The 24,150-nt window shown below is 35.4% G+C and overlaps 1 protein-coding gene across 1 annotated transcript in view; it reads right to left on the reverse strand.

Annotated features, from left to right (window-relative positions):
- SHANK2 (SH3 and multiple ankyrin repeat domains 2) overlaps positions 1-24,150 on the reverse strand; it is a 364,128-nt gene that overhangs the window by 294,202 nt on the left and 45,776 nt on the right. The window contains exons 5-9 of the mRNA XM_070935393.1: positions 23,733-23,841; positions 23,440-23,591; positions 20,438-20,605; positions 15,062-15,178; positions 9,837-9,914 (exon numbers count right to left, since the gene is read on the reverse strand). Of these exons, the coding sequence (XP_070791494.1) occupies positions 9,837-9,914; positions 15,062-15,178; positions 20,438-20,605; positions 23,440-23,591; positions 23,733-23,841 (624 nt within the window). The remainder of the gene's footprint in view (positions 1-9,836; positions 9,915-15,061; positions 15,179-20,437; positions 20,606-23,439; positions 23,592-23,732; positions 23,842-24,150) is intronic.

Genomic DNA, 24,150 nt, shown 5'->3' on the forward strand with positions numbered 1-24,150 from the left:
GGATGATGCAGCATTTGAATATCTTTTTCAAGGCCTTTGTGGCTACTCGACCAAGTCTGTTACTCTAAGGCAGGCGTGTCAAGCTGGCAGCCTGCAGGCCAGATACAGCCCACAGAGACCACACCCACCCCAGCTCTGCAAAGGCAAAAAATATCGTGATACATCAAGATACTGCAACACGATCGAGTTTGACACCTCTGCTCTAAGGCATATTACTTGATTGCTGATTCCTTTACTATTGATGGTTGATCCTAAAAATCAGAAGCTATCCAGTTTCAATAGCTCCATTGTCAATTCCAAGGCTGCTTGTCATTAGTTGTTTTATCTTTAATTTTTCATACTCAAGGAAGTGACAATATTTGATCCCTTAGTCTCAAAATTCAGAGCCTTGTGCCTAAAAATATTAATAATCCATCAAATCAAAATCAGTAATAGTTCTTTCTTCATATGTTAAACAATTGTATGAGGAGTAAATCTTTACACAAAGGGAAAAAACAGTCCAACCTATCAAAAACAGCACCACAAAAAAACAGATTAGGAACACAAGTTAAAATAGGGAAGAAAATGGTAAGTGAGCACCTGCCTACCCTAGACGAGTTCAAATCACCAGGACCAGATGGATTACACCCCAAGGTTCTGAAGGAACTGGCAGACGAGATCTCAGAACCACTGAACTATATCTTTCAAAGATTCTGGACCACCGGGGAACTGCCAGAGGACTGGAAAAGAGCTGATGTATTTCCCATATTCAAAAAAGGAAAACAAATAGATCCAGGAAACTACAGACCTATCAGCCTGATCTCAATACTAGGGAAGATTCTGGAAAAGATAATCAAGCAACAAATCAGCGAACACCTAGAAGCAAACATAGTAATAACCAAAAACCAACATGGGTTTGTCAAAAACAGATCGTGCCAGACTAATCTTATTGCATTTTTTGACAAAGTGACAAAATTAGTGGACCAGAGGAATGTTGTTGATATAATTTACTTGGACTTCAGTAAGGCATTTGATAAAGTAGACCATAACCTACTACTAAATAAAATAGAAAAATGTGGGTTAGACAGCATCACCACCAGATGGATTCGTAACTGGCTGACCAACCACACACAATGTGTAGTCCTCAATGGAACTGCATCTACATGGAGGGAAGTATGCAGTGGGGTACCCCAAAGCTCTGTTTAAGCCCAGTACTCTTCAACATCTTCATCAATGATTTGGATGAGGGGATAGATGGGGAACTCATCAAATTTGCAGACGACACCAAGCTAGCAGGAATAGCCAACACTCCAGAAGATAGGCTTAAGATACAGAAGGATCTTGACAGACTTGAACATTGGGTACTATCTAACAAAATGAAATTCAATGGTGAAAAAAGTAAGGTTCTACATTTAGGCAAGGAAAACAAAATGCACAAGTACCTCGCTCAATTGTAGTAACTGTGAGAGGGATCTTGAGTCCTAGTGGACAACTATTTAAATATGAGCCAGCAATGTGCAGCAGCTGCCAAAAAAGCCAACACAGTTCTAGGCTTCATAAACAGAGGGATAGAATCAAGATCACATGAAGTGTTAATACCACTTTATAATGCCTTGGTAAGGCCACACTTGTAATACTGCATCCAGTTTTGGTCGCTATGATGTAAAAAAGATTTTGAAGTCTAGAAAGAATGCAGAGAAGAGCAACCAAGATGATTAGGAGACTGGAGGCTAAAACATATGAAGAATGGCTGCAGGAACTGGGTATGTCTAGTTTAATGAAAAGAAGGACTAGGGGTGACATGATAGCAGTGTTCCGATATCTTGGGGATTGTCACAAAGAAGAGGGAGTCAGTCTATTCTCCAAAGCACCTGAGGGCAGGACAAGAAGCAATGGGTGGAAACTAATCAAGGAAGGAAGCAACCTAGAACTAAGGAGAAATTTCCTGATAGTTAGAACAATTAATCAGTGGAACAACTTACCTTCAGAAGTTGTGAATGCTCCAACACTGGAAGTTTTTAAGAAGATATTGAATAACCATTTCTCTGAAGTGGTGTAGTGTTTCCTGCCTAAGCAGGGGGTTGTACTAGAACACCTCCAAGGTCCCTTCCAACTCTGTTAATCTGTTCTGTTAAATATGACTTCCTATTCCATTCTAGCCCTACACAAGATTCTTCAATACAATGTACAGATTTTTCCGTCAACTTGAATGGATAGCAATGACTGCATATATTTATCCTTACACTAAATTGAACAGGGAACCTTTATTTGGAAGTTTCTTGGACCTATTCATGGGCTAGACTGCATTTAATCAGCATTAAAGAAAAATGAACAGAAAAGAAAAACAAAAACAAAAAAAATACTGTGATGAAATAAAATCAATCAGTTTTTAAAAAGTCTTTATCTATGACCACACTAAATAATGCTTAATGTTTATTGAACAAGGTGTTGCTGATAAGTTGAATGCAAATATATACCATTTATCAAGGACTATAAACCTGGTGCCACACTGACTATCTGACACTGAATATATATATATATATTGCTATCTCTCATGATCAGTAAATTTATAATTTCTCAGTGATAAATTGCAAAATTTCATCTTATCCTTCATCTTTACTGACTTTTTTTTCATTCTCACTTCAAAAATAAGCAGTTCACTTTTGACAGTTTTCAGAAATTCAGATTTGAGGCTTTATCATTTCTTCAAGCATTTTTTGTAATATTTTTAGAGTAGTTCCTTTTCATATTGGTTGCTCTAATGAACCTCTCCTTTCTTCACATTGCTGTATAGGTACTTACAACAGCTTATTTAGTGACAATTCGAAGTTACAACAGAATTGAAAAAAGTGGCTTAGGACTGTTTTTCACACTTGCGACCATTACAGCATCCCCATGGTCATGAGATCAAAATTCTGATGCTTGGCAATAGACTCATATTTATAATAGTTGCAGTGTCATGTGACCACCTTCTATGACCTTCTAACAAGCAAAGTCAATGGGAAAGACAGATTCACTTAACCAAGTTACTAATTTAACAAGTACAAGTACAGTGATTCATTTAACAACTGAGGCAAGGAAGGCAAGGAAATGGGGCAAAACTCACTTAACAAATGTCTCAGTAACATAAATTTTGGGCTCAATTGTGGTCATAGGTTAGGTCTATCTGTATACCTTTTCTGGTGATTTTTGTTTGTTTATAATCAAAATTGATTACCAATTTTGAAATAAAACAATTGATACGTCTCTCTCTCACTCTCGCTCTCTCCCTCCCTCTCCCGGTTCACTTTCTTTCTTTACACCATTAAGGCTTTAGTCTCATCTATCTTTCTACAGTTTTAATCACACATTCCATCTCCTGTTACAGTTGACTCCTTGTTTTGTAAATTCCACCAGTTATCTTTTTTCCCCCTTTGATGTCAGACAATCGACATTTCAGGAAGGCCTGGTTGGTTGGTTTATTTAATTACTTCCATATAAATACTAAAAGCACTGTCTCCAAAATCATTGTCTTTCACATGATTAATACAATCCCCTTTATCCGTTTATCACTTTTTTAGTCGAAATATTGATTAAGTTCTTCACTGTGCTTCTAAAATATTTTTAAAAGTATTGTTTTCCTCTGTATTTCACTTTCTGCAATTCAGAAAGAAAGGATGACTCACTGAGAAGTTTTCTTTGTCCCGCTATTTTCAAAGACCTCTTTTCAATTGTTGTCAACCTTCCAAGTAGACCAGACAAGAAACACAAGATGAGCTAATTCTATTCTATTATAAGACTGCATTAACAGAACTTTGCAAGTCTAAAAGTAGAAATCTCCCTCCATCTCTTTTTAACTTAGGGTGGATTCTTTCTAAGATTCTTTCTCTGCGTTTACTGGTTTGCAGGCTCTTCTTCCTTTTATCTGATTGCTTCCTAGGAAGCATATCTCCCCTCCCCTTCAAAGGTTATTCTCACATTCCATTTACATATGTAAATTGATAATTTCTCAAGGGGATTAAGAAAGTGAGGATTGGTCATACTTAATATCTTTTAAATTCTCACATTCCATTTACATATGTAAATTGATAATTTCTCAAGGGGATTAAGAAAGTGAGGATTGGTCATACTTAATTTCTTTTAAATGACTTCATTGCTAGTGCAAACCAGCTGCTTCTCCTCTACATCCCCCCCCACCAGTCACTCTACTTCCATCTCACTGTCTCCTCCTGACACACAACTGTCCCAGAAACTATCCTTTCTATCCAGAAAGACATTTGTCAGCTACAAATCACTGTGGACCAGCATTCTCTTTACTGCTCCATCTCTGCTACTTGGAGATATCAAGTACAGTTCACTCAGAATCATTTATTTCCTAACAGCTAGCAAAAAAAGTTTAACTGCCTTAAACACTGGAAATATATTTACTAGCTACATTCCTAAACTGCCAATTATAGTCAATTTACAATTTACAGCACTTAGAAAAAGCATAAAATGCACAGAAACAGCAATAAAAGCTCCACAAATAACACAGACACCTTCCAGAATATAAGTAACTTCTGGAGACAATAGAAAATAGTGAAATATAGAATAGAATTAAAGAAAAAAAATGTTGGTAGAATTGGAACAAAATTCTTGCCAAGATTTCAAAGATGTCAGATGTCTGTCCCAATGGTGGTTCATATACCACACAATTTTCATTTCAATAAACAATAAATTATAATGTTTTTCCTATCCAGTCATGTCTGACTCTAGGGCACAGTGCTCAACTCCGTTTCATGGCCAAGGGAGCTAGCATTGTCCAAAGACATTTTCTATGGTCATGTGGCCAGCATGTCTATATGCCAAAGGTGCATGGAACATTGTTACCTTCCCACCAAAATGGTACCTGTTTATCTACTCACTTTTGCATGCTTTTGAACTGTTAGGTGGGCAGGAGCTGAGGCAAGGAATGGGAGCTTACCCCCTTGTGCAACGCTTGGATTTCCAGCTGACAAACTCAGCATCTTTAACTGCTGAGCCACCGTGCCCCCCAATAAACAACCTGGACAAACCTGTATTCACATAGGAACCACAGGTTTCAGACAACAACCTTGAGTTCTAACATTCCATAGATTTTAAAAATCTAAAATACCTAAGTAGAATTAATAAATGTATTAATTAATTATATATATACAAATTGTGAAGTGCATTTATTTTCACTTTTTTCTTCTTGATAGATTCATGGGTAATTTATGCACCTATTAATATAAAAATTAATCTCTTCTTTCACATATGTGTCATTCAGGATTACCAAGTAAAGATATATTGTTAGGAATAATAATTTTTATTTAAGAGAATCTAACAAATCAAGCCCCATTTTTTACATAATTCTATAGAAAATGTATAAGCTATTGGCACAATGTTACTTTATATCCAAAAATATTACTGTGCTGATATGTACAAATTATATAATTTTGGTAATTATTGAGAAGACCCCAATATTATCTACATATAGTAATTTATATGCTTCTTATATACCTCACCTATATTGTCTAATTAAGCTAGTGTTTCTAAAACCAAATTAAATATAGGAGAAAACAACTGATGTATTTGATTGTTTCCCTAATGCAATTTTTTCTCACATAAACCCTGAATCTTTAGGGCTATGTATTAGGAAAATCAGTTGAAAATTAATTATATCTTTTAACTTTTGTATTTATGTATTTTATTTTGTGCCTGTTCACTGCCCTGAGTCCTTCAGGAGTAGGGCGGTATATAAATCTAATAAAAGAAAAGAAAAAGAAAGAAAGAAAGAAAATGAGTTATTTGTTTTCATTCAACTCTGGATAGCACCTAAAGAGTTAAAATTGCACACTATCCATATTCAACCTGATTTTTAAAATTATCAGTAAAAACAATTGCTTCTTTTGATGAAATCAAACTCTCAAGCATAGAAATAAGTGATTTAGCACCTGGTAAGATTTTGTTTATCCTTGTTTGAGACAGGAGGACAAAATAGGAAGGGAATAAAGAAGCTTATTTCTTATGTTTATGAGATATATTATCAGTAAACTTCCAAACATAGGAGAAAATTGCTTAATTAATATCATTGCTAATCAAATACTTTTAGCGAGCAATCTAGATTTAATTTTCAACAGTTTACATACAGAGAGAAGAACAAACTGCAGCTTAGAATGTCTCCAACATGATCAGAAGTCATCCTTGCCATTTCCTTGCCATTCATTTTTTATGGGTTATTAACATTTATACTATTCATTTCAGTTCTATTCTTTGACATATCACTATCAGTTCTACATATCTCTGAAATGTTCATTAAAGTATCCTCTGAGTTTTGTCCCAAATTATTTGTTTACTTTTATTCTTAATTCCACTCATTCTACTAAAAAGTCTTCGTTTAACCCTTTTTGCCCACTTCTAAAACAGTTTCAGTTTCCATTAAAATTGACTTGCCTCTTCCCTACTCTTTTAATTTTAATGATTCCTGGCACTTTGAATCAGTCTTTTATTTCTATTCTAATTATAAAATACCTTTCTTTCACCCTTTTGATTATTTTTTCTCATCTATAGTCTCTTTTACTTCATTTCACCAAGCATTGTTTTTATATGTACTATTTGCATATCTCCCCATATTTATTTTTGTAATATAATTCACTCTGTGTCAAACAAATCCCACATCCTCTTTCTTTACTCTCTATTCATTCTTTTAGGAAATTCACCTTTCTTCTCATACATTTCTTTGAGTTCTTGAGTTCAAGGTTGACTCATCCGTCCGAGATGGGTAAAATGAAGACACATATTGTTGGGGGCAATATGCTGACTCTGTAAACCGCTTAAGAGAGGGCTGTAGAGCACTGTGAAGTGGTATATAAGTCTAAGTGCTATTGCTGTTTCCATAACATTTTCTCTTTCAATCCTTATATGTTTCCTCCTTTCCTCCTTTTCTTCCAGGTCCATTGATAGTATCAAGATCCACTCTGGGACCATCAAAGGATGATCCATCTCGCATTTAGTACATCTTGTCAATTGCCTTATTGTTTCATCATATACAATCAATCATATTTCTTTTCCTTTCTTTTCTTTTCTTTTTTCTTTTGCCATGCCTACACAGATAGACATGGGCTTAAACAATGTGTCAAAATAAGCAAACACTCATCATACAAAACTGTCTCTAAAACATTCTTGAACTTTCATATGATGAAGTCTTTTTTTCTTTACTTTTGTATCACTGCCATCTATTCATTTATGTTACCTAAAAAAGTAATTTTTCCATCTGGATCACATTCAGTCAGGATGTTCAGTTTTTCTCCAAAACCTGATCCCATTCCATTATTGTACTACCATTCACTGGAAGATAACATGCAGCTATCACCAGCCTATAGATTCTTACTTCTATTTTCCTACTTTCCTATCTACTTCTGATAAGGTAGGGAAGCAATCAATTGAGTTGCTTGCTCTATTTTTATTCATGCCAGTTTCAGCCTTCAATGCTAATGGTTTAAGAATAAAATAAAAGTCATTTTTGCATTTTTGGTTAGTATTTATTATTTATAGCATATATGTACAGCTACAAACTTGAAAGGGTTTAAGTGGTGCACAAAATAAGAGCACGAGTTAAAAAACAACATAGCAATGACCTAATAAATGTACCCAAAAGGATAACAGAATCAGAAAAAGAATATTGTTAAATATTTGCCTCCATAAGAACAGCAGGTAAAGATCTGCTATGTGGTGAAATGTTGAAAAATAAGCTAACATGGTGAGCCTCTGTACTGTAACATTATTTTATTCATATTAGTCATTCTGGACTTATCCCTGATGAATGGTACAGCAGCATCATTGTCTCAGTCTTTTTAAAAGGTGATAGACTACTGCCTTTAGAGTACTGACCTAGCAATTTAATTAGCACTGTGGCAAATAAAAAAGTTAGATTCCTGTTAACACTCTTGTACAACAGAAAAAGATGTTTTGAAGGAAGAATAAAAAGAATTTAGGAAAGGATAAACTGAGTAGTTTGACAATATTTCATTTGTAAATATACAAAGTTTAATAATGCAATAAATTAATGACGTACACTAAAAATAAAATATAATCCATACTATATTTATCTGTCTGGTGCCAATGACTCCAGTACTATTTAATTTCCAAAAACCATCAAGAAAAGCTACATTTTAACAGGCTTCAAAAGCCATGAGAATAAACTTGCCTTCATCTAGGACAGAGCTCTTCAAACTTGGCAGCTTTAAGACTTGTGGACTTCAATTCCCAGAATTCTCCAGTCAGCTCATTCTGCCAAGTTTGGGGACCCCTGATCTAGGAGTACAGAAGAGGACATACCTCACAAAGCCTTCTTGCAATAGGCATTCTGTTCTGAATGAGCAGAAATTATTTGGAAAAAATGGTCTTGCAAATATCAAGATCTTGTGCCATAAGCTAACTAAAGCCTAGTTTTACCCCAAGCATACTTACACTATTTTATGTAACTCAGAGGTTTAATCTAGAGAATCACTCGCATGGTGGGAGTACTGTAACCAATATTCCACAATAGGCGTAGTTGTAGTTGTTGTTGTTATTGTTAGTCGCGAAATCATGTCTGACCCATTGCAACCCCATGGACAACATTCCTCCAGGCCTTCTTGTCCTCGACCATTCCCCAGAGACCACTTAAGCTCACGTCGACTGCTTCAGTGACTCCATCCAGTCACCTCATTCTCTGTCATCCCCTTCTTCTTTTGCCCTCAATCTTTCCCAGCATTAGGCTCTTCTCCAGTGAGTCCTTCCTTCTCATATAGTATAAAGATACACAGATACTAGTATGATTTTCTTTATGGAAAATTCAAATTTAAATCACTTTTTCCTATCTGGAGCTTATTGATTATCCTTGAGAAATCACTAGTGTCTCAAAATAATTTTATATACTATCATAAGTGAAGTAGTAAGTGAGTCAAGGTGATAGAATTCCGGATGATGCTACTTCAGATTACAAATTGGTGAACATTTTGGAACATGTCTACCATGCATAAAAGCTTATTCAATGAACTAGAATCAGCTAAATATGTTTTTATACAGCTATGTTAATTACATAATGCAATTTGCCTTCCATTTTTGTGCTACTTGAACTGAAAAAAATCAGGAAGGAGGAAAACAATTGTGACCATATTTCTAATTACTTTTGTTCACTTAATTTGAAACAGAAGTTGATCTCTGTTAGTATACTTTCCTATGAAAGATGACAAAACTAGTACATTAAAAAAACAAATATTTTATTCATTCTACATTCTAACCTTGCACATCAAGTGGAAATATTAAATTCTTGATATGTTGCACAGACAGTTTATTATGTAGGCATATATTTACAAAATCTAACAAAATAGGACAGTTCAAAATTCTACTAAACCAGCATTTCATTTATTTTAGCCTTCCATCTATCACAAAATTACTGTAAGTATAAAAAATACACCCTCTAAACAATTCTGATCTTCACAAAGAGTAATACAGACATGTACGAAAATTAGTGTACAGTACTTTTTTTTTTTAAACAACCCTGCAATCCCTTGCATCAGGGTGGAGTCACAGTGACTAATTGGAGCTGAGCATTTATTGGCCAGATGCCCTTCCTGACCCCTACATGGAGTTCGCAGCAGACAATTACTCGTTTTGCCCAGAGAGAGAGAAATATCTGCAGCTAGCAAGGCTCTAACTCACAGCCTCCTGACTGTGAGGCAAGAGCTCCACTTCTAGGACACCAAACCGCTCTATACAGTAATTTCATTTCACATTAATACTTTTTACACAATGCACTAAATATAAAGGATATTCATCTACCATTTAAACTACAATACACACCAAAGAATATTGTTTTCTTTAGTTATTCTTACCTGAAATGGTGACTGATTATTATAATTCTTTAATTCCTTGTTTGCACCCCGTAACAACAATACTCTTGCACAGCTGTCCTGTAAACAAATAGATTGTTTCAATCTTTGTTTCTATATCCATAATAGTAAGCAGACCATCTGAAGGCATAGGCTTTTTAAAATTGCTAATAATAATCTTAATCCCTCCTAGATAGGAACTAGGCTTTCAGAAAAAGGCATTCTATTACTGTGCTTATTAATTACAAAAAGAGCTAACTGAGGCTGAACTTCTGTTTGTCATTGTAAGAACTGTTTCCCCTAAATTCAATCCAAAATACACATGCCAAAAATGAGAAACGTAGTGCATACATATACATATATAGCATAACTAGCACAAGCTGTAAAAAGGATAATACACTGCCATATATCAAAAGTATCTCAGAAACCACCGAAGACTATTACGACGACATGGCATCAACTAAAACCAAGTAAATAATTCCAAAACATCATAGTTAAACCAAAAGACCCAGAAGAAAAAACAGGAGTCATCTACAACATACACGTAAGACAAATAGTCAGAAAACTAGCTGAATACTTCCATTAATATCAATTAGCAGTTTCAAAAATATGATGAAAACTGATTAATTTTATACTTAAACATAATTTCAACTGGGAAACTGACTATCCTAGACCAATCCAAGTCCAAAAATACTAGAGAATTCCTGGGAGACTGACACTCTGGCAAATCAGTCAAAAATAGGCATATAGATACAAAAAATATCTACATACCATACAAGAGATAATCAATAAGTCAAAAAGAGAACAAAAAACCAAAATACTTCTCCACCAGCAATCAACACCCAGATGAATATAGATTAACACCAAGATTAACATCAGATCAACAATCAAGAAGTAAACAGTACCCCAATCAAAGAACTGCCAAACAAGCTAACAGATCAACCAAACAACCACCAAGACTGCCCTCATCAACACTAACAGGGCAATCCATTAGAATATAAACTGAGAGCAAATCCGACTCCCTACTAGAACTGATAATGTTAATTAGTTTGGGTAATGAAACATCTGTAAGAAAACAACCAAGCTCAGAGAGCACCAAAGACCCCTTAAACCAGCCTTTTGGGAACCAGGGACCAGTTCTGTGGAGAGCAGTTTTTCTGTGGACCGGGAGAAGCATGGTTTTGTGTGCTGCCTGATCCCACACATGCATGGAGGGGCTTCGCTCACTTATGCAGTCCAATTTCCCAATGAGGGTTGGGGACCCCTGCCTTAAGTCATATATTATTGATCACAAATACACTTTCTAACTATCATTTATTAGACTATGCTTTCTCCCCGGAAAGATTCACAAATACTAAAGTACACAGTAGTGAATGTATTTTTTTATTAATGTCTACCATTTGCAGAAATAAACCATTTCTGATTTATTAAATGCATTTATCCTAATCACCACTACCTTCAATAGCACTGAAATACTCTATGTTGCATTCTTCTAAATTAAGACCAATAGAACTTTCGTCTCCAAGATAAACAACTAAAAAGGTTTTGATAAGCCACCAGAGATAATTTTTCCCCCAGCAACTCAGTCAGGGATGGCAATAATTTTCAGGCTGAAAATTGCACTTCTTGAATCTCCAAGGCCAGCAGAGAGAAGTGATGCTGAAACATTGTCACCAATAGAGAAGATGGTTCAACATTTAAGGCTCTTTGAGGATTGGATTGGATTGGGGTTGGATTTATTTAAGGCAAATTTTAAGAACTCAAAGAAATCATGAAATGGGCCAACTTGCTGCGGCCAACTCTCCACGGGCCACAGGACAACTCCCCTCAGAACAACTCACTGCAGAAAAATTCAACCATTCAATTTAATTATTTAAAATAATTAAGAAATTATTTTAATTTTTGTCATTCACAATTCATTTTGTCCCTCCTTTTGCATCCTTTAATGATTCTATTCCACAATTTCTTCAATATTAGTGTTTAGTTTAGATTAGTTTAGTTTATTTGATTTATATACCACCCTACTCCCGAAGGACTCAGGGCGGTGAACAGCCACAAGATAAAAACACATAAATACAAAATTTAAAAACAGAATAAAACCGAATTAAACAATTTGGCCAAAGACAGATTTAAAACACCCCAATAAATTAAGAACAAATTAAAATTTGCGTTTTAAAAAGGGAAAAATTAGGCCAGGCCAGCCTGATGGAATAAAAGAGTCTTGAGAGCGCGGCGGAAGGTGCGTAGATCCGGGATCCTCCGTATCTCCGGGGGGAGCTCATTCCAGATAGTAGGTGCCCCCACAGAGAAGGCTCTCCCTCTGGGGGCCGCCAGTCGACATTGTTTGGCTGACGGCACCCGGAGAAGCCCCTCTCTATGAGAGCGTACCGGCCGGTGGGAGGCTACTGGTGGCAGCAGGCGGTTCGTAGATAACCAGGTCCTAAACCATGGAGCGCTCTAAAGGTTGTAACCAAGACCTTGAAGCGCACACGGAAGACCACCGGGAGCCAGTGCAACTCACGCAGGAGGTGTTACATGGGAACACCATGTCGCTCCCATAACCACCCGCGCGGCCACACTCTGCACCAGTTGGAGCCTCCGGGTGCTCAAGGAGAGCCCCATGTAGTGTAACTCTTGTTCTATCCCATGGTGATTGGACCATGGCAAGTTGTCCTGCAGTGAGTTGGTTGCAGTGACTTAGCCATGGCGAGTTGTCCTAGACCCATATTTGAGGATGTATAATGTAGTAAAAATTAAATTAAACTGAAACATAGAATAACTTTGTCACTTTGAATGTACACATCTGCATACATTAAAATGAAATATAATTTATCTTCCAACTTCTATCCTCAAATATAGGACTGAAGCAGAGAATGCTTTGTTAGTTATGTTACTTTTTTACCCATGATATATGTCTTTTTGCATTTTTCTCTAATCATACTGATAAATTTATCTCCAACTACTAATCCTTTTTAAAATGAACAGGCATCTTATCATAGGAAGGAAAAGGAAATATTTGCTTTGACAAGGTTTTCACAATTAAACAGTAATTAAGAAGCAGATGTTTTAACAGATGTTACAACAGGCCTCATTTCTTGGGTATTTCTAACACAGAGCAGCCTTAGAAACCCAACACTGTAATGTTAAAGTTTTTGGGATGGATCAAATACTAAAACCTAGATAATTTGTGTGATATCATTTATGCATCAAAAACAGCCAGAGATACATAGCATAAAAATGTGTTATTTCTCAAATTCAAACTGTGTATTTATACAAATATGGTTATACTAGCTGGACGCCCGTGCTTCACTACAAAATTATGTGCTCGGGCTTGATAAATTGACACTTACAGCCTGAAACTTAATGTAGAGTATGTTAATATAATGTAACTGGCAGTTGGAACAGAGGGTGAGGGGGAGTAGAATGTCCCAGCCCGCTAGCATCCTGTCAATGTGTGAGAGAGTTGAGGGGTGTTTGGAAACTCAAACAGATTTTGCTGTATGAGCAAGGAGGAGACAGGAAGGAGGCTGAGCGTGACTTAGCTCAAGTGTTCTGCATTAAAGCTGCTTCCTGCTGTGAAAGTAAAACTGAAAGTGAAACTCCTCTCCTCTGATTGCATTTTGCATTTGGAACATATTTCTTTTCAGGTGGGGAGGGGAGTAGAATTCCTTAGCATCAGAGCATGTTAATAATAATATAGTAAATACTAATGCTCTGATGGTCATTTCAAAAAATCCTTTTTTAGTGAGCACCTAGAAGTCAAGAGGAACATACGTGGCAAATTTCAAGTTTGTAGGCTTTATGGTTCTGGAGATTTCGTGATTACGGCTTGAGTGGTTTTCATTTTTATATATATAGATATCAACTAATTAATAAATTGCTTCCTTTTGATGGGTAAAATGACCAGGGCAAATAATTAACTTCTGCTTCTTCTTGTCTCCAGCTGTTTGTATGAAAAAAATTTAGTCATGTTAAACTATTAAACATCTCAGTTATTATTTTAATATTTTCTCTTATTGTTTTTCAGCACCCAAATCATAGCTTCATCTCTTCACTCCTCCCATTTTGACATTTTAAGAAGATGCAAAATTGTTAACTAGCCATAAAATCATTAACTACTGTTTTAACTTGATCTTGCTACAGTAAATGCAGGAATATCCAAACACCTGGCACTATTCCAAATAATAAAATATACTGAAGACATCCCAAATAGATGCATTATAGCATATATTTTAAAGTTTTTGATAGCTGACTCCCTAAGGCAGGGTGTTAAACTGGCCAGATGCGTCACACGCAGGCCACGCCCCACCCAGCTCCGCGAAGGGAAAAACATCACGTGACAGCAACGTGACACTGCGAGTTTGACATCCGTGCTCTAAGGTAGTCACCTTCTAAAACTTTGTATGAATCTTTTTATTATTACTGCTTTGGAACTGACATACAAACATTATTACACCAACTGGCTTATTCTGTAAAACATGTGAACACCTCATTTATTTTCTGATCATATGGATCTACTGTAAGAGACAGATAATATAGTAGTTTTCTATTTGGAAATTTCCAGACTTGAAACAAGATCATAGAAAGTTTCTATATCCATACATAAAACATTGACTCGTGCAACATTTAATACATACTATTGTTATGTAAACAGTGAATTATATACATTAGCAGGAGCAACTACAGGTAGTCCTCAACTTACAACACTTCATTTAGTGACATTAAAACAACACTGAAAAAAGTAACTTACAACCATTTTTCACACAACTGTTACAGCATCCCCAGTCACATGATCAAAATTTAATTGACTCATATTTATGACGGTTGCAGTGTCCTGGGGTCATGTGATCACCTTTTGTGACCTACTAACAAACAAAGTCAATGGGGAAGACAGATTCAATTAACAGTCATGTTACTAACTTAACAACTGAACTGATCCACTTAACAACTCTGGCAACAAAGGCCATAAATGGGGCAAACAACTGTCATTTAACAACTGTCTCTCTTAGCCACAGAAATTTGGGGCTCAATTGTGGTTGTAAGTTGAGGACTACCTATAATTGCTTGACTGAAAAAAACTAAGCATTATGTATGGAAACAGTAACTTGAATTTTCATTCCCACATGAATGAAAACCATAGTACCCATGCATAACAGAATATGTATTTATTTTTATATTTATTTATTCATAAAAGAATATTTCTCAATAGCAAAGCTGTAATAACTAACCTGATTGTAAAGTGCACAGATATGCAATGCTGTGTTTCCAGATGCATTCTGAGCTCCCATATCTGCTCCATAAAACAGAAAATGTTCTAAATGCTGGACATGCCCATAACGACAAGCCTATAAAATAAAATAGTCATATTTTAATTAAACGTAAGTCAATTGTAATGTAAAATGTCATTTATATCCCTAAAATTTTAAAGCTTTGAGTATTATCTGCACAAGTTATAGATGGTGAATACTGACACAAGCAAACAACTGACTAGCTTGGTTTTTTAATGGCCGAATTCTCACAACCGTTCTATGCTCTGTGTGCAAACTTGTGAGATTCAACCATTTAATTATTTTTAAGATTTATTTTAAAATAATTTAAAAACTTTTTTAGAAGTAAAAATGTTATTTTGGTGACTGAAAACTTACATAAAATTATAATTCAGTACATAACAACTGATAAGGTTGCTGTGTCTGCTTGAGACAGATGAAATGTGTAACTATACCAACTATTTAATTAATAAAGTGACTGTCTGCAACTATTTTTTAAGAGTGACTCTAGTGGGTCCATTTTCAAAAGTATTAGAACACTGGATGGTGAAACATTTAAGCAATATTTTAATTAGAGATTTATACTCTTATCACTAGCCTGTAAACACTTTACAAAACAGAGAAAAAAGGTATAAATAATTTAACTTCTCAGTTCCTCTTGTTAGAAATAACTGTCATAATATGGTCCTCCTCTATTAATACCCCAATGAAATGGATAGCTAATAATAAAAATGTCCACAGATGATAGTAGTACCGTGTTTCCCCAAAAATAAGACCCTGTCTTATTTTTTTGAACCTCAAAATAAGCGCTTGGCCTTATTTTTGGTGAGATCTTATTATTTTGGGGCACATGGAGCAAGATGGGGCTCCTCTTGCCATTTTACCTGATTTCCAATTCTGAGTTTAAATATTTTCGGGAAGGACTTATTTTTGTGGGGAGGCTTATTATACTCATACGCTCAAAAGCCCGATTAAGCTTATTATCAGGGGATGTCTTATTTTCGGGGAGACAGGGTAGTAGTAGTAGTAGTAGTAGTAGTAGGAGGAGGAGGAGGAGGAGGAGGAGGAGAAGGAGGAGGACGAGGAGGAGAGATTTAGAATAGCATCAAGTACAACAAAGAACATTCTGAAATTATCTACTCATAAGCCTCAAAGTAATATAAAAAGGCCACTGAATGGCCCTAAAAATGATGTTTCTGAGATGTGATTAAACATTTGTTGAGAATTATTTAAAACCAATTAAAAACACTTTATGAGTCACTGCTCTATTACCTCAAAGTCAAGACAAGTACTTATTTATACATTTTAATATACAGAAAACTTACACATATAGCAAGGCCACAATTGTAACTAGTGAAGATAACTTTATGATATAAATCACATGGGTAGGTCTGTATATAGAATTTATTTATTACTCTGTGTGTGTGTGTGTGTGTGTGTGTGTGTGTGTGTGTGTGTGTGAGGTTTGAACTCTCTGAGCTTCGTTATTTGCATGCATGCATTTTATTACCTCACTAGGTAAGATCAATAGTGTTAGTGAGTGTGGGGATGCTCCCTGTATAGCGTATACAGTAGCTTGCCCTGCCAATGCTGGTGGGGATGTTGTCTTTTCTTTGTTTTTTCCTTGGTTAGGGTATTGTTAACTGCTTGATTGTTTGTCTGATGTTAATCACTGCTTATCTGGGTGGTGGCTGCTGGAGAAGATTGTACTAATCTTTTCATTTCCTTCTAGCTTTTTTTTATTTTCTCTCTTTAAAGATTGGTTAATGTGGTTTATCTCTATGTTTCTATTTATGACTGATTATGCCAACCTTCTGGGAATTCCTTAGCATTTTGGAATTTAACTTGGTCTAGGATGCCCACAATTTCCCAGTTGAAACTATGATTCAATTGGAACTTGCTTTGTGAAATTAAGGAATTTGCATCATGTCTTCTAATTGCTAAGTGCTGTTCACTTTACTAGTTTTCTGCTTGTTTGTCCTGCAGTGTATATTGTAAAAAAAAAAAAAAAAAAGAGTCATCTATAAACAGAATGCTTCTATTTTATTTTTACTTGTGTAATGAACTTTTGAACCATAGAACAGAACTTTCCATAGCAGCAAAATAATGAAAACCCATGGATAATAAAATTATGAAGTAGGCAATCTATGAAATGCACAAAACTATGATTTGCAGCACCTACATACCATCATCCTAACAAAACAATTCTTTTAAAAGCCAAAAAAAATGGTCCTGTGTGTGCGTGTGTATGTATATGTTTATGTCTATATCTGTATATCTAACATTTGCCTGTGTCTGAAATGACTGAAAAAAACCCAGCTTGGAACAGATGGCTTCTTCATCAGAAGAAGACATATCACATCCTGCACAATTAGTAGGGAAAAAAAAAACATGGTTGTATTACATCAATATTCCCTGTCTATTCGTAAGTATGTCCTCCCAATGCTAGCTTGGAAATCTTAAAGTTGCATTCAGATCAGGAAAGCCATCAGGTTGAAAAAGGTTGCTTTTATCCCAGTTAAGTAATTACATTGTCCATGTTATATCGTAGTTATATGTAAACCAACCTGATCTGTCTCTGATTATAGATAGCCCTCCATTTACAACCATTCTTTTAGTGACTATTCAAAGTCAACAACAGTACCTCAAAAAGTGATTTATAAATAGTCCTCACATTTACAACTGTTGCAGCATCCCCATGGTTACCTGATGAAAATTTGGGCACTTGGCAACTGGTATGTAGTTACGACAGCTGCAGCATCCCAGTGTCATGTGATTGACATTGGCTACCTTCATAGGCAGCTTCTGACAAGAAAAGTCAATGGGGAAGCCAGATTCCCTTAATAAGTGCAGTGATTCACTTAACAACTATGGCAAAAAATATTGTAAAATTGGACGTGTTCCACTTGTTGAGCAACCAAAATTCTGCTCTCAATTGTGGTTGCAATTTGAGGACTATATGTATAGCTAAAAGCACTAAGACTGAATTTTTGTGATTGTTCTTAATGCAAACAGGGAAATACGGAATATAGGTAGTCCTCAAGTTACAACAGTTCATTTAGTGACTGTTCAAAGTTACAACGGCACTGAAAAAAGTTACTTATGACCATTTTTCACATTTATGACCGTTGCAGCATCCCCATGGTCATCTGATTTATATTTGGATGCTTGACAACTGGTTCATATTTATGACAGTTGCAGTGTCCTGAGGTCATGTGACCACTTTTTGCAACCTTCTGGCAAGCAAAGTCAATGGGGAAACCAGATTTAACAATCATATTATTAATTTAACAACTGCAATTATTCACTTAACAAATGGGGCAAGAAAAGTTGTAAAATGGGGCAAAGCTCACTTAATACATTTTTCACTTGGCAGCATAAATTTTGGGCTCAATTGTGGTCGTAAGTCAAGGATTACCTATACACAAAATTGTTTTATTAGAAAATTATGACTAAATATATGACAGTCAACAAAGGCTTACTGGAAGTGAAAGCAAAATCTATACATGCTTCATACAAGACAGACAAGAAATGAGTGAAATACATGAAGGTGTCTTTGAAGTGTAGCACTTTCCTAAGGGGGAAATTACAGTACATGTAAATCTGTGATCTTTTAATTCAAGATATAACTTTAAAAGAATTTTATCTAGATAATTTAAGAATAACTCTAGATTTTTTTTAAAAAAAAATCTGCTCTTCTTCCCCATATTTAAAGATATTTATCCTGGTTTTTCAGTTGGAGAGAAGTTTATTCATCTCAAATTTTTAATCACTTATTAGCTCTAACCTTAACTCTGCTAACTAAACCATAATTAAGTTAAACATGGGAGAGTCTGTCTTATGAGCACACTTATGGCTTAGCTTCTCAGAAATTCTCAGAACTACTGATATTATATGCTAAATGAGAAAGTTCAGCATTGCCTAATGAAGTTAATTCTATCGATCAGCTCAAGAGGGCACTATAACCACTGAGAATGATAGAACTTTAGAATGATTGTTCTAAAAGAGATACATGCACTTGCTATAAAATTAAAGCAGATTCGATTCTAATAGTTAAAGACCCTCTTTTCAACAACTGGAACTATGGAACTGAATCACTATGAAAACTTTCATTCAAGGAGAAGTAAAAATGTACTTACATCATTATCTTTTTACCAATACAATAAATAACTTTTTCATTTTGTTAACAAAATTAACATGTGTTATCAAAAAACAAAGTAGCTATTTAGAGAAACATCAGACACAGCTAAAGAAATTACTAAAACAAAATAAATAGTCTGCTCAAAATAAAGTTGAACTGAGCAAAGGACACAGAAAGGACCAACAGTGTAACATCATGAATATTTTCACTGAGACAGCTAAAAATCATCAAAAACCTTATGCTTTAATAAAAATGAATACACAAGTAAATAATTTCTGTGCAAGAGTGAATAGGCACTAGAACAGTATGTTAGCATACAAATATCCAATATATTATCTGTATTGTATTCCATTGCATTGCATTGTACTTTATTGTATTGTATTATACTGTACTGTACAATACAGTACTGTACTGTACTGTATTGTATTGTATTGTACTGTACTGTATTGTATTGTATTCCATCTTCATTATTTTTATCTAGAATTCATGGTGGTGAACACAGCCTCCCTCCTTCTATTTTCTTCACAACAACCACCCTCTGGGGGAAGTTGTGCTGAGAGAGAGTGACTGGTCCAAAGTCATCAACCAGAGCCTTGGTGGCACAGTGGACTAAGTGCTGTTAAAGTAGCATTTAGTTGCCAGCTGCCTGCAATTACTGCAAGTTCAAATCTCACCAGGCTCAAGGTTGACTCAGCCTTCCATCCTTTCGAGGTAGGTAAAATGAGGACCCGGTTTGTGGGGGCAATAAGCTGACTTTGTATAAAAAAGAACACCACTTAGAGGGGGCCGAAAGCCCTACTAAGCAGGTATATACAAAAGTATGAAGGCTATTGCTTAATGCATTGTAAGCCGCCCTGAGTCTCTGGAGAAGGGCAGCATATAAATCGAACCAATCAATCAATCAATCAATCAATCAATCAATCAATCAGAGGGCTTTCATGGCAGAACTAGAACTCACAGTCTCTGTATATATATTATGCATAGCAATAAAAATATGTTTCAAATTGTTGTATGATTTTAGTAAAGAACAGTTTTGTTTAAAGTCATTTTTACTGAAGCAATTTTTTTAAGTACAATGGATTTGGAGAATTCCGTGCAACTGATTTCAGAATGGATTACACAATTACCAAATATTTGAACAAAAGGTAAAACTGTCTCAGCAAAATTGATAATTATCTTAGTGTATTCTTTTCTACCTGGTGGATTTCCTGCCATCCATTTTCGTCTCTACAACCAACCGTAGCATGTTCATGTAGTAGCAACTCACAGCAAGATGGATCTCCTCCTACTACAGCAGTGTGATACAATGGTGTCAACCCACAGCTATCTTTGTAGTTTGGAGATGCTCCAAGATCTAAAAGAGTCTGCAAAGTAATTTTAAATTGTAACAAAATTCTGAAGGTGAATTGATTGTTATTTCTATATTTTATCCTTTTCAGTATAGCAGTAAACTGATCATGCAGTCCAATGAATTCTTATTTGAGGAACAGCCCTTAGAGAATATAGTGAACCATATAACTACATTGTTTGTTTTCTTTTGGTTAAGCAATTACTTGTTGACTAAACGGAACAATGGCTTTATAAATAATACTAATCCATAGATTATGGTTTGCAAACCATAATTTGCTGGATTCATGCATTACACTAAGAAAAAGTAAACTGTTACATACACAAAAGTATGAGTAGTACGGCATGACTATTTACTTGGAAATACATTGCATTAAACCTAGAGGTAGGTTTAATTTATGCTAGCTAGTCTTTAGGATTAAAAGATCAGACTACAACAGTAAATCCCAGTAATGTCTGCAGAATCTTGAATGCAAATACGGTCTCTTTTTGAAAGTCAAGAGACATAATGAAATACATAGAAAAGGAACAGGCTTGAATCATGCCATCAGAACTCTTGTTTTTATTAGACCAATTCTCCTTCATTTCCCCCCCCCACTCCTCCAATGTGGGGATGTTGCTAGGAAATATATTTTACGTAGAAAGTTTGTTTTCCAAATTTACAATAAAGACAAAGGGGATAATTCATGCATTTATTTTCTCACCTTCTGTACTACAGTGAAATTTATAGGATTAATATTGCAATTCCTAATAATTCAGGAGACTGAATCTAATCTGTGCTTGTATTACAAGTGTAATCTGTGTGCTTTCAAATTTACAAAGCAAAATTAGTGATTAGTGACCCGGGTATCTTCGAGACCATCTTCTGCCACCAATAGCCTCCCACCGGCCAGTCCGCTCCCACAGAGAGGGTCTCCTCAGGGTGCCATCGGCCAAGTCATGTCGGCTGGCGACACCCAGGGGGAGTCCCAGCCCTGTGGAATGAACTGCCCCCGGAAATTCGTAAGATTTCTGACCTCCGGGTATTTCGCTGCGCACTTAAGACCCTATTGTTCCACCAGGCTGGGTTAGCAACATAATTTTAAATTGGATGTTTTAAACTTTTGGGGTTTTAAATTAAGCCAAATTTATTTAATACTTTTAAATTATTTTAAATTGATGTCTATTCTGTTTTTAAATAGGCTGTACACTGCCCTGAGTCCTTCGGGAGAAGGACGGTATAGAAATAAAATTATTATTATTATTATTATTATTATTATTATTATTATTATTATTATTATTATTATTATTATTATTATTATTTTTAGTGAGAACCAGCAGAAGAAACATAATTTGGTTGAAAGCGCCTTGATTAATAACTTTTGAACTACAGGTAGTCCTCGGCTTACAACAGTTCATTTAGTGACTGTTCGAAATTACAATGGCACAGGGAGGAAGAAGGGAGGAGTGGGGGAAAGGAAGGGGAAGGAGAGAAGAGGAAGGAGAAGAGGAAAGAAGAAAGTAGAAGATGATAAAAGAAGGGAGGGAAGGGAAAGAGAGAAGGAGAAGAAGGATTGTTGTAAAATAAGGGAGATGGAATGGTAGAAGAGCAACCCCGAGTATACTTAAATTTTTTAGGATGAAGAATGAACTAATATGAATGTTAAAAGAGAATATGTATGATTAACAATGGATAATAGACTGTACATTTAAGACATCTTTATGAGAAATAAAAATTTCAAAAGAAAAATTACAATGGCACTGAAAAAAGTGACTTATGACCATTTTTCACACTTATGACCATTGCTGCATTCCCCATCGTCACATGATCAAAATTCAGATGCTTGGCAACTGAGTCATATTTATGACAGTTGCACTGACAAGTGTCACGTGATCACTTTCTACCACTTTATAATGCCTTGGTAAGGCCACACTTGGAATACTGCGTTCAGTTTTGGTCACCACGATGTAAAAAAGATGTGGAGACTCTAGAAAGAGTGCAGAGAAAAGCAACAAAGATGATTAGGGGACTGGAGGCTAAAACATATGAAGAATGGTTGCTAGAACTGGGTATGTCTAGTTTAATGACAAGAAGGACTAGGGGAGACATGATAGCAGTGTTCCAACATCTCAGGGGTTGCCACAAAGAAGAGGGAGTCTATTTTCCCAAGCACCTGAGGGCAGGACAAGAAGCAATGGGTGGAAACTAATCAAGGAGAGAAGAAACCAAGAACTAAGAAGAAATTTCCTGACAGAATAATTAACCAGTAGAACAACTTGCCTCCAGAAATTGTAAATGCTCCAACACTGGAATTTTTTTAAGAATAGATTGGACAACCATTTGTCTGAAATGTTATAGTATTTCCTGCCTGAGCAGGGGATTGGACTAGAAGACCTCTAAGGCCCTTCCGACTGTTATTCTATTCTATCATTATTGTAACCTTCTGGCAAGCAAAGTCAATGAGGAAGCCAAATTCACTTAACAACTGTTTTACTAACTTAACAATCGCAGTGATTCACTTAGCAACTGTGACAAAAAAGGTCGTAAAATAGGGCAAACTCACTTAACAAATGATTGACTTAGCTACAGAAATCTTGGGCTCAGTTGTGGTCATAAGTCAAGGACTACCTGTATTCCATTTTCCTAAAGACAAATATTACACTGTATGACAATTAATGAAATAAAGTTTCCACATCCTTTTTCTTTTTACCAAATGAATTCTTCTTTGAAAATAAGCCTTGAAAGCCAAAAGCCAAAGATAGAAACCTTTGAGCAAATCTAGATTTAAAAACCCATTAAGCACACTGGAAATTAGTGCAGAACTTTTTACTTCTATTTCTTTTATTAAACAATATGCCTTGTTCAATTTACCTTCAGGGTCAGTTGATTCTTGGCTCTAGCTGCTTTATGTAATGCTGTCATTCCATCTTTGGCTCTAAAATCTAAATGAGCTCCTCCATTTTTCAGTGCTTTGATTACTTCTGCAGTATTGCTAAATTGAGCTGCCAGAGTTAGTGGGGTTTCTAGAGTAGACAAGAACGAAAACAAACTGTCTAGAAATCAACTAATAGCGTTTTGTTTTGCATTTTCAACAGTTTATGCATTTAACATTTTTTAATTTTAATTAAATAAATCTCTTACTAACAGCTTGGTTTAATTCATACCTCCACTTTCTAAGTCATGATAGTTAGGATCAAGTCCTCGGTCTAGCATCTTTATTAGTTTTTCAATTGAATGGTGATGAACAAGGTCCATAAATTTTCGAAAATTAGCCTGAAAGTATTAATTTGAAAAATATTTATTGTAGGATAAGCATTTCACTTAGAGGAAAAATTGATAGATTTTTAGATACAAAATCATACATAAATATTGATGAAATTGTCCATACTCAACATATCTTCTTATCTACTACTTATTTACCTCTGAAATATGAGTTCAGTGAAAAATCTCAAAAGAGTATATTTCATACATGAAGTTTATGCACTCTTGAATATATGTATTATTGAAATGTTGTAAATGCATAGACATAAAATGCTTTCCTGATTTACAATAGAGATTAGTTATAAATTTCAGGTAGGGTAT

This window comes from Pituophis catenifer, unplaced genomic scaffold, assembly GCF_029215685.1.
Source record: "Pituophis catenifer annectens isolate HBS135680 unplaced genomic scaffold, rPitCat1.0.hap2 SCAF_1, whole genome shotgun sequence".
NCBI lineage: Eukaryota > Metazoa > Chordata > Lepidosauria > Squamata > Colubridae > Pituophis > Pituophis catenifer.